The following is an 11,682-nucleotide window of genomic DNA, read 5'->3' as shown; positions in this document are numbered from 1 at the left end:
TAATAAACTCCTCTTTACCAAACAGATTTAAGACAATGAGGAAAAAAAAACACAGAGAGAGAAATGGGTATTCATTTCCTCTGTTTATTTCTTTTCCTTTTTTTGTCTTTTGAGAAACAAAGGAACCTACCCATATAATGAAATCTCCTTCAATTCATCCCAGAACTTTCCTAACTGGTATAGTGAGACCCTGTCTCTGAGAGAGCCACATGAAACTTGTAAATGTAGCTAGTTACAGTGGTGATTGAGATGTACCTCAGTGACAGGACACTTGCCTGCCATAAAAGACAGTAGGGTTATAATGTCCCCAAACACACATGACAAAATAATAAAATAAGCATGTACACTTAAATAAATCTCTCAATATTTGCCATTTCTGAGTATATCATCAAGTCTATTGTACTTAAATGAGTATTATTTCCAAGGAGAAATCTGGTAATTTCCAAGGCTGCTATACTGGTAATTCACTATACAAACATGTTTGTCCAGTTTTCAATGCTGAAAATGATATGAATGTTTTGAAAAATTACAGACAACATATTTTATATACACTAAAAGGATGATCCATTAATGATCTTTCACTGTCTTTGCTTCTGAAGTTTCCTCCATAATGGATTTAATTTTACAAATGTTAAATAACTTTGATTCTACACACTTCTTACCTTAGTGTTTAAAAATATTTGTTATGTAGATCTTGTCATTGTTGTCTTAAAAAGAAAATGTGGGTCAAATCCAGAAACTCCTAAATGCAAGTAAATCCTAAACCAATTACTTACTACTCCAATCAATCTTCTTAAAATGTCAACCTCACAGGCCATAAGATTTTTGTTCCATAAAAAATTTAGATTCTACTTAGGAAAACCTCAGTTTCATCAATGTTTTTCTCAGTGCAAGATGGACATCCTTATTCCTTATACTGTAGATGAAAGGATTCAGCATTGGACCCAAAATGGTATAAAAGATGGTAGATAATTTCTCTTCATCCACAGATGCACTAGAAGGCTTAAGATACATGAAGGCTGCAGCTCCAAAGAAAAAAGAAACAGCCATCACATGGGAGCCACAGGTACTGAAGGCTTTTGATCTACCTTCTGCAGAATGGATGCTGAGGATGTTGGAAAGGATTAAGGTATAAGAAACAAAGAGAGTCAGGCTGGGCACTATCACATTGACACCCACAACAATAAAAACTACCATCTCATTGATGGAGGTACTTGTGCAGGAGAGTTTAAGGAGAGGAAGTACATCACAAACATAGTGATTAATGATGTTACCATCACAGAAGGTGAGTCTCAGCATGCAAACTATGTGGGACAAGGCACCTGCAAAGCCCATCACATACACACCCATAGTCATCAATAGGCAGACCTGATGAGACATGGTGACCTGGTAAAGCAGGGGCTTACAAATGGCAGCATATCTGTCATAAGCCATTGCTGTCAAAATGTAGCATTCATCAATAACAAAGAAGGCAAAGAAAAAAAGCTGAGTCAAGCACTCAGCATGAGAGATGATGTTCTGCTTCACAAAACCCACCAACATTCTAGGGGTTATGACAGAGGAGTAGCAGAGATCTATGAAGGAAAGGTTGAAGAGAAAGTAGTACATGGGGGTGTGCAGGTGAGGATTCAACACAATCAGAACAATCAAGCCCAGGTTCCCCAACATGGAGACCACATAGATTCCCAAGAACAGGAAGAAGAGCGGCAGCTGGAGCCCTGGCTGCTGTGTCAATCCCAGCAAGATAAATTCTTTCACTGAAGAGGCATTTCTTAAAGCCATTTCCCTAGGTCATATCTGAAAGAACAATAAAAATTGTAACATTAAAGTAAAATCCCTGCACCCATCAATCAACCACATTAATAGGAGTCTAAGAGTCAAAATAGAAAGATAAATTCAAGCTCACAATTCTTTGCTTTTGTTTACTACATTCTTTGAGAGTTAGGATAAAGAAATAACCGTAAATATATTGAAGTCATTTCTTGGGAATAATATTCATGGATGAAATGACCATTATTGCCTCTGCAGTATCTCAGTTCTACTTCTGCCTTGACCATCCATCTCCCACTTTAGTCTCAGTAATAATTTCAAAAGAAAGGAAACAAGGCACATCCAAGACTCACTGTGTTACTCGTTTGTAGTTAGGGGAAATAAAATCATGCACCCATGATTTTATTTATGATTCTAATACTTACCTTTGTAGTTTGAGACCGGATAAGTGACTTTACTGACTCTTCTGTGCTGTCATAAAAGGGCAAGTACAAATTGCATGGATGAGCTATAAAGGTGAATATTACGGAAAAAAAATTCTGTTGTTATCTGGTTTGTCTCCTTGGAGAGGGGGAAATCAATTTTGGACTGGAAAATCCAAAGCCCTCATTCTTTGGGATTCTGAGGAACCATGAGTTCTGGATCATGATTTCAGGTAATGCCTATTCCTATAATTCTGTCTTTATGATAAATGACTGGTAAATAACATCTACTGATTTCATAAGAGCCACCTGGTAATGACCCAAGAGGGTTTATGAATTGTAATCTCGGGGACCTGATTAAAAATGAAAGGGCTTATGTTCCCCAAGTATTTTCCCAAGAGATCAGGCTTTGTTGCTATGATACTTGCAAATTACTTTTGCTCATTTAGAAGTAGACAATTTTGTTTTGTTTCATAGTTTTATACAATGATTCAATGTATTTTGATGAAGCTCATCCCTAATGTCTTCCCTTTCAATTCCTCTCCCATGCTACTGTCACTATTGCCTCCTCAATTCATTTGTTCTTGTCAATTATTTTACACATTGTGTCTATTAACTGTGGAGGGGGGTATGAGGGTCATCTGCTTGAGAGTGGGTAGCCTACGTAAGGGATTCATCCTTGAAATGTATGGGGTTTCTCAAAGTATTCAACAACTGCAATAGTTACTCAGATACAGGTAAAATTGATGGCCATATCTGCTACCCCTTTTGGAGGTCTTATCAGGCTTCATTTTACTCAGGTTTTATGCCTACAGTTGTTACCACTGTGTGTTCCTTGAGAATTCCTTGAAAAACATTTTTTTAATTGTAGTCTTGTATCAGCTGTAGCTCTTACAATCTTTCCAGTTCTACTTCCTGAGTGATTCCTGAGACTTGGATGAAAGGGTATGATGTGAAGTTCCTTTTTAGGACTGAGCACTCACCATCTTTTATTTTCTCCCTGCAAACTAGCTATAGCTATCTGTGTTAATCTCAATTTATTGTTAAAAGAAACATCTGAGAGGTCATCAAAAGAGGCTGAGAGGTGCACTAGTCTATCAGTATAATAGAAAGGCATTAGGAACCAATTTAATACTATATTCATAGCAGGTAACAACCATAGATACTTCCCTATGACCTGTTGATCTGTCTATCTAGCATCAGCAGTTGTTAATAATAAGTATGGTAGGCATGAATTTTGTCTGTGGAGTAAGCCTGAAATTCAATCCAAATGTTGGTTACTCCTATAACACTTATAACAACATTGTACCAATGGATAGATCCTTCCAGGTCAGCCATTAACGTAGCTTTCATAATTCGCATCTGATTAAAACTGATCATTACATTTCTCTTTTGATAAAATGATGGACTTCTAGTATTATAAATTTGAACAATATCAGATTACTCTCCCAACTTTACATAAGACAAGACCAACTTCCAAAAACTGATACATTTCTATCTCCTTAAATCACTCAGAATCATTGAGAAAAAGCTACCATGAAAGAATTAGTTTCTCACTAACCTTCAAAGCTGCTGAGGGCATGAGTGCTTATGATAAGTTTATATAACACAAGTAGAATTATCATAACTCCTTTTCAGATCTCCATGGTATGAACTGATTGTTTGGACTGTGGAATTATATGCAGATGGATATAATTTAGTCCATTGTTTTTATGAATGAAATTAACAAAGAATGAAAATGCAAGAACAAAATGTATGTAAGGCTAGACATGCTTTTCTTTAAACACTCTAGACAATTGGCTACTAGGTAGATACAAACTTACTTTCTCAATGTTATGACTTGATTATATGGTGTCTCCTACAAAAGGACTAATCAGCAAGTTTGGGGATAACCAAAAGGAGTAGCAATAGCCTATGATATTGGGGGTTTTATGGAACACTAGTAGCAAACAACTCCACAAAATGGTAGCTTATTCCTTGTTCTGGGTTTTTCTTTGGTACCCTATGGTGTCTAAGAGAAACATTCGCTATCAATGATAGGGCAACTCCATTTAAACTCTTTATACAGGAGTATACTTTAGGAATCTTGTATAAACATAGGATTACAAATGACTTTCCTCACAAGGTATTAGTTAACCTTCCACACACTCACTCCTGCACTTTACCAATTGCTCCACTGTCCCACCGAATGAACCCTTCCTGATTCTTTATGCCTCATTCTTCCTTCACATCACCTGTGCTCCATTTTCACATACATTTTATTATTGACACTTGAGGCACACTCCAAGTAAAAATAGCATGAAAACTTGTGTCATATACTAACTATGGAATCTCCATGCTTTCTATCATTAGATGAAATCTTATGTGCTTCTTTACAATGTCTTCTGTCATATATATCACACACAAATGTGGGGAATTGCAGGCTAGCCTCCAGTCGAGCTGAGGTCTGAACCCTGATGGTCATAATTCATCTACATGACACAGTAGGAATTCCCTCATGCTCCTGGAACTCTGGCTGTTACCGCATCCCACAGCCCCCACAAGAGAAGCATGGTCAGTAGTCCCGTAGACAATGGCCCAAGCTTCTGACCTTCAGGCTAAACTCCTCCCCAGTTACCTAGCAGCAGTGAAGATCATAAAAGGGGCTGTTAGGCCCCCACCTAGCTCTCTTACTCTTATGCTCTTACTTCTTACCCTTCACTCTCACCTTCTCTTCCCCCTCTCTTTGTCTTCTCTCCCTTCTCCCCTCTCCCCTCTCCCCCCTCTCCCCTCTCTCCCCTCTCTCCTTCCCTCTCCCTCCTCTCTCCTCTCCCCTCTCTCTCTCTCTCCTCTCTCCTCTCCCCCTCTCTCTCCTCTCCTCTCTCTCTCTCTCTCTCTCTCTCTTTCTCTCTCTCTCTCTCTCCCTTCTCTTATGCCCTGAATTTCTATAATAAATCTCTTAAACCATAGAGAATCTCTGCTCCATCAAGATCCTCTGCGCACTCTGGTCAGTGTTGGGAACCTCTTCCCTTACCCCTCTCTCCTATAATCCGGAGCGACAGGGTGTTGCCTCAGGGTCCCCACTTGAGAGGCTGCCCTGCCGAGTGGGGACAAAGGCTTAGATGCCCACCCGAGGCCAAGTGGAAAGTGTCCAGCAGCTTTCCCCGAGCCTGCCTGCCCAGAGCACAAGAACTCTGGCTGGACTTGGGCTATTTCTCCCCCCCACCCACCGCGCCCTGTATTGGATGTGGGGTTAATGAAGATTTTTCCTCAGTCTGTAGTTTGTGGATTTGTCCTATTGACTATGTCCTTTGCCTTACAGAAGCTTTCCAGTTTCATGAGGTCCCATTTATCAGTTGATCTTAGAGCCTGAGCCATTGGAGTTCTGTTTAGGAAAATTTCCCCCATGCTGATGAATTAGAGGTTCTTTCCAGCTTTCTCCTTTATTAGATTTGGTATATCTAGTTCTATGCTGAGGTCCTTGATCCACTTGGACTTGAACAAATATGGATCTATTTTTCTATGTACTGACTGTCAGTTAGACCACCATTCATTAAAGATTCTTTGTGTTTTCTATTGTATATTGTTTGCTTCTTTGTCAAAGATCAAGTGTCCATATGTGTGTGCTTTTCCCCCCCTTGGGCCTTCAGTTTTATTCCATTGATCAACCTATCTGTCTCTATACCAGTACCATGTGTTTTTTATCACTTACAGAAGCTTTACAATTTTATGCCCTCCCATTTGTCAATTCTTGATCTTACAGCATAAGCCATTAATGTTCTGTTTTGAAATTTTCCCCTGTACCCACGTGTTCGAGGCTCTTCCCCACTTTCTCTTCTATAAGTTTCAGTGTATCTGGTTTTATGTAGAGGTTCTTGATCCACTTGGACTGGAGCTGTGTACAGGAGATAAGAATGGATCAATTTGCATTCTTCTACATGCTGATCACCAGTTGAACCAGCACCATTTGTTGAAAATGCTGTCGTTTTTACACTGGATAGTCTTAGTTTCTTTTTCAAAGATCAAGTGACCATAGTTATGTGGGTTCATTTCTGGGTCTTCAATTCTATTCCATTGATCTACCTGCTATTTCTATACCAATACCACCCTGATTTTATCACTATTTCTCTGTAATACAGTTTGAGGTCAGGGATGGGGATTCCCCACAAGTTCTTTTATTGAGAATAGTTTTCACTATCCTGGGTTTTTTTTTTTTTTTGTTATTCCAAATGAACTTGCAAATTGCTCTTTCTAACTCTATGAAGAATTGGGTTGGAATTTTGATGGGGATTGCATTGAATCTGTAGATTGACTTTGGTAGGATGGTCATTTTTACTATATTATAATCCTGCCACTCCATGAGCTTGGGATATTTTTCAAACTTCTGTGATTTTTTTTCAATTTCTTTCTTCAGAGTCTTGAAGTTCTTGTCATACAGACCTTTCACTTACTTGGTTAGAGTAATGCAAAGGTATTTTATTTTGTTGGATAAACACTTCACTGAAGTTGTTTACCAGCTGTAGGAGTTCTCTGGTGGAATTTTGGGGGTCACTTAAGTATACAATGGTATCATCTGCAAATAGTGATGTTTTGACTTCTTCCTTTCTAATTTGTATTACTTTGATCTCCTTTGTTGTCTAATTGCCCTGTCTAGGACTTTGAGTACTAGAATGAATAGGTAGAGTGAGTGGGCAGCATTGTCTAGTCCCTGAATTTAGTGGCATTGCTTCCAGTTTCTCTTCATTTAATTTGATGTTGGCTACTGGTTTGCTGTATAATGCTTTGACTATTAGGTATGGGCCTTGATTTCCTGATCTTTCCAAGACTTTCATTGTAAAGGGGTGTTGAATTGTGTCAAATGCTTTCTCAGTATCTAATGAGATGATTATGTGGTGTTTATCTTTGAGTTTGTTTATCTAGTGAATTATATTGATTGATTTCTCTATAGTGAACCATCCTTGCATATCTGTGATGAAGCCTACTTCATCACACGTCAACCATGATCATTTTTATGTGTTCTTGGATTTGGTTTGTGAGAATTTTATTTTCTAATTACGCATGCATATTTATAAGGGAAATTGGTCTGAATTTCACATTCTTTGTTGGGTATTTGTGTGGTTTAGGTATAAGCATAATTGTAGCTTCACAGAATGAATTGGGTAGTGTTCCTTCTGTTTCTGTATTGTGGAATCATTTGAAGGTTTTATTAGCTCTTCTTTGAAGGTCTTAGAATTCTGCAATAATACCATCTGGTCCTGGGCTTTTTGTAGTTGGTAGACTTTTAATGACTGCTTCTATTTCTTTAGAGGTTATAGGACAGTTTAAGTGGTTTATCCGGTGCTGATTTACATTTGGTACCTGGTATTGGTCTAGAAAAATTTCCATTTCACCCAGATTTTCCAGTTTTGTTGAGTATAGACTTTTGAAGTAACATCTGATGATTTTTTTTGGATTTTGTCAGTTTCTGTTGTTATGTCTCCCTTTTCATTTCTGATTTTGTTAATTGGGATACTATCTCTGTGCTCTCTGGTTAGTCTGGCTGAGGGTTTATCTGTCTGAGGATTGATATTCTCAAAGAACTAGCTCCTGGTGTTGTTGATTCTTTGTGTAGTTCTTTTTGTTTCTACTTGGTTGATTTTAGCCCTGAGTTTGATTATTTCCTGCTGTCTACTACTCTTGGATGTATTTGCTTCTTTTTCTTCTAGAGATTTCAGGTGGGCTGTCAAGCTGCTACTATATGCTCTCTCCATTTTGAAGGCCCTAAGACCTATGAGTTTTCATCTTAGCACTGCTTTCATTGTGTCCCATCGGTTTTGGTATGCTGTGTCATCATTTATATTGAACTCTAAAAAGTCTTTAATTTGTTTATTTACTTCTTCCTTGAACAAGTTATCACTGAGTAGAGCATTGTTAATCTTCCACGTGTATGTGGGCTTTCTGTTGTTTTTGTTGTTTTTGAAGACTAGCCTTAGTCTGACTTGATCTGATAGAGTCCGTGGGATTATTTCAGTTTTCATGTATTTGTTGTTTTATTGTCAGTTTTGGAGAAGGTACGATGAAGTGCTGAGAAGAAGGTATATTCTTTTGTTTTAAGATGAAATGTTCAATAAATATCTGTTAAATCCATTAGGTTCATAACTTCTGTTAGTTTTACTGTGCCTCTGTTTAGTTTCTGTTTCCATGATCTGTCCATTGCTGAGATTAGGGTATTAAAGAATCCTACTATTATTGTGTGAGGTACAATGTGTGCTTTGAGCTTTAGTGAAGTTTCTTTTATGAATGTGGGTATCCTTGCATTTGGAACATAGATGTTCAGAATTGAAAGTTCATCTTAGTACATTTTTCCTTCAATGAGTATCAAGTGTCCTTCCTTATCATTTTGATAATTTTTGGTTGAAAGTTGATTTTATTGAATATTATAATTGCTACTCCAACTTGTTACTTGGGACCATTTTCTTGGAAACTTTTTTCTAGTCTTTTACTCTGAAGTAGTGTCTGTCTTTGTCACTGAGGTGTGTTTCCTGTATGCAGCAAAACACTGGGTCCTATTTATGTATTCAGTCTGTTAGTCTCTGTATTTGATGGGGGAATTGAGTCTATTGATGTGAAGAGATATTCAGGAAAAGTGATTGCCGCTTCCTTTTAATTTTGTTGTTAGAGGTAGGGTTATGTTTGTGTGGGTATCTTCTTTTGGGTTTGTTGAAAGAAGATTACTTTCTTGTTTTTCTACTGTGTAGTTTCCCTCCTTGTATTGGCATTTTCCATCTATTATCCTTTGTAGGGCTGGATTTATGGAAAAATATTGTGTAAATTTGGTTTTCTCATTGAATATCTTGGTTTCTCCATCTATGATAATTGAAACTTTTGTTGGGTATAGTAGTGCGGGATGGGGTTTATGTTCTATTATGGTCTGTATGAGATCTGTCTAAGGCCCTTCCAGTCTGAGCCAGCTCCAGGTCCCCATGGATACAAACTCTGTGAATGGTCCATGGTCCACAGAGGACTCTCCATGCAGTCTTAGGATCACTGGTGAGAGGAATACAACATCAGTTCCAATCCAGCCATTCCAGCAGCAGGGAAGCAGAAAGCCTCCTGACCAGAGACACAAGTCCCTTCTGGTTGGTGCCAGCTCTGGGTCCTCTTGGGCACAAACTCTGCAAACAATCCCACAGTCCGCAGAGGACTCTCCACACAATCTTGGAATCACTGGTGAGGGGAACACAACTTCGGTTCCAATCCAATTGTGACAGGTCTGTGACAACAGGAGCAAGGACACAGGAGCCCTACCTGACCAGTGGTTTGTATTCCTCCTGATCACTACTTCTATACCTTGGTTTCAAACACACCAGATAGCCCCCTGGTCCTCAGAGAATACATCACTTCCAGATGCTGTAACATGCCCAGCATCTTAGGATTCCAGGATCCCAGGATAACAGGAGCTTGGTCACACCAGGATCTCAGCATCTCAGAGGAAGCTTCACTGCCAAGAACGCTGACACACCCAGAATCCCAGGTTCACAGGAGCCCAGAATCACAGGATCATAGAGAAAGCTGGACTCTGAGGAATCCTGAGTCAACCAGGATTATAGGAAGGACAGGCTCCAATCAGATATATTGAGGGAAGCAAGCACTTGAAATAATCAGATGGCAGGAGCAAGTGTAAGAACAGATGCAACAGAAACCAAGATTAATTGGCATCATCATAACCAAACTCTCCCACCATAGTAAGTCCTGGATACACCATCACACCAGAAAAGCAAGATATGGATCTAAATTCACTTCTCATGATGTTGATGGAGGACTTTAAGAAGGAAATACAAGAAAACACAGGTAAACAGCTAGAAGCCCTTAAAGAGGAAACACAAAAATCCCGTAGAGTGTTAAAGGAAAAAAACTACCAAACAGGTGAAAGAATTAAACAAAACCATCCAGGATCTAAAAATGGAAGTAGAAACAATAAAGGAATCACAAAGGGAGACAACTCTGTAGAAAGAAATACTTGGAAAGAAGTCAGGAAACATAGATGTAAGCACCAGCAACAGAATACAAGAGATGGAAGAGAGAATCTCAGGTGCAGAAGATCCATAGAGAACATGGCACAACAATCAAAGAAAATACAAAATGCAGTAAGATCCTAACTCAAAACACCCAGGAAATCCAGGATACAATGAGAAGACCAAACCTAAGGATAATAGGAGTAGATAAGAATGAAGACATTAAATCTAAAGGGCCAGTAAATATCTTCAACAAAAGTAAGGAAGAAAACTTCCCAAACTTAAAGAAAAAGATACCCATGAACATACAAGAAGCCTACAGAACTCCAAATAGACTGGACCAGAAAAGAAATTCCTCCTGACACATAATAATCAGAACAACAAATGCACTAAATAAAGATAGAATATTAAAAGCAGTAAGGGAAAGACGTCAAGTAACATACAAAGGAATACCTATAAAAATTACAATAGACTTCTCACCAGAGACTATGAAAGATATAAGATCCTGGACAGATGTTATACAGACCCTAAGAGAACACAAATGCCAGCCCAGGCTACTATACCTAGCAAAACTCTCAATTACCATAGACGGAGAAACCAAACTATTCCATGACAAAACCAAATTCACACAATATCTTTCCACGAATCCAGCCCTTCAAAGGATAATAAAGGGAAAACTCCAACAGAAGGAGGGAAATGACACCCTAGAAAAATCAAGAAAGTAATCCTCAGCAAACCTAAAAGAAGATAGCCACAAGAACAGAATCCTAACTCTAACAATAAAATTAAAAGGAAGCAACAATTATTTTTCCTTAATATATCTTAATATCAGTGGACTCAATTCCCCAGTAAAATGACATAGACTAACGGACTGGTAACATAAACAGGACCCAACATTTTCCTGCTTACAGGAAACCCACCTCAGGGAAAAAAAGACAGACACTACTTCAGAGTTAAAGGCTGGAAAACAATTTTCCAAACAGTCTGAAGAACCAAGCTGGAGTAGCCATTGGAATATCGAATAAAATTGACTTCCAACCCAAAGTTATCAAAAAAGACAAGGAGGGGCACTTCATACTCATCAAAGGTAAAATGTTCCAAGATGAACACTCAATTCTGAATATCTATGCTCCAAATGCAAGAGCGGCCACATTCATTAAAGACAATTTAGTAAAGCTCAAAGCACACATTGCACCTCACACAATAATAGTGGGAGACTATAACACCACACTCTCATCAATGGATCCTGGAATCAGAAACTAACAGAGACACAGTGAAACTACAGAAGTTATGAAACAAATGGATTTAAAAGATATCTACTGACTATTTTACCCTAAAACAAAAGGATATACCTTCTTCTCAGCACCCCATGTTACCTTCTCCAAAATTGACCGTATAATTGGTCACAAAACAGGCCTCAACAGATACAAGAAGATGGAAATTATCCCATGCATCCTATCAGATCATCACAGATTAAGGTTGAACAATAAAAACATAAATAATAGAAAGGCAACATT

General features: G+C 38.4%; 1 protein-coding gene across 2 annotated transcripts; it reads right to left on the bottom strand.

Moving 5' to 3' along the window:
* Positions 1 to 852: 852 nt before the first annotated feature.
* Positions 853 to 4,583, bottom strand: Olfr884 (olfactory receptor 884). 2 transcript variants are annotated; one of them, XM_030244391.1, is made up of 2 exons: positions 4,561 to 4,583; positions 853 to 1,771 (listed from the first exon to the last, which is right to left on the bottom strand). In XM_030244391.1, the coding sequence occupies exons 1-2, from the start codon at positions 4,581 to 4,583 to the stop codon at positions 853 to 855; spliced, it is 942 nt and encodes a 313-aa protein (XP_030100251.1). The 2 variants fall into 2 exon arrangements, with proteins under 2 accessions (XP_030100251.1, NP_001011798.1); NM_001011798.1 differs by lacking the exon at positions 4,561 to 4,583 and having other exon boundaries at positions 853 to 1,782.
* Positions 4,584 to 11,682: the final 7,099 nt, after the last annotated feature.

The sequence above is a fragment of the Mus musculus genome, chromosome 9, assembly GCF_000001635.26.
Source record: "Mus musculus strain C57BL/6J chromosome 9, GRCm38.p6 C57BL/6J".
Lineage (NCBI taxonomy): Eukaryota > Metazoa > Chordata > Mammalia > Rodentia > Muridae > Mus > Mus musculus.
This window is presented reverse-complemented; position numbering and strand designations above follow the sequence as displayed.

What these genes read in the sequence shown, in the direction of transcription:
- Olfr884 (XM_030244391.1), bottom strand. Translation starts at nt 4,583, where the DNA reads ATGACAGAAGACATTGTAAAGAA. An exon ending in ACAGAAGACATTGTAAAGAA is followed by an intron (nt 1,772 to 4,560) that starts GCACATAAGATT and finishes AATGGCTTTAAG; the next exon opens with AAATGCCTCTTCAGTGAAAG.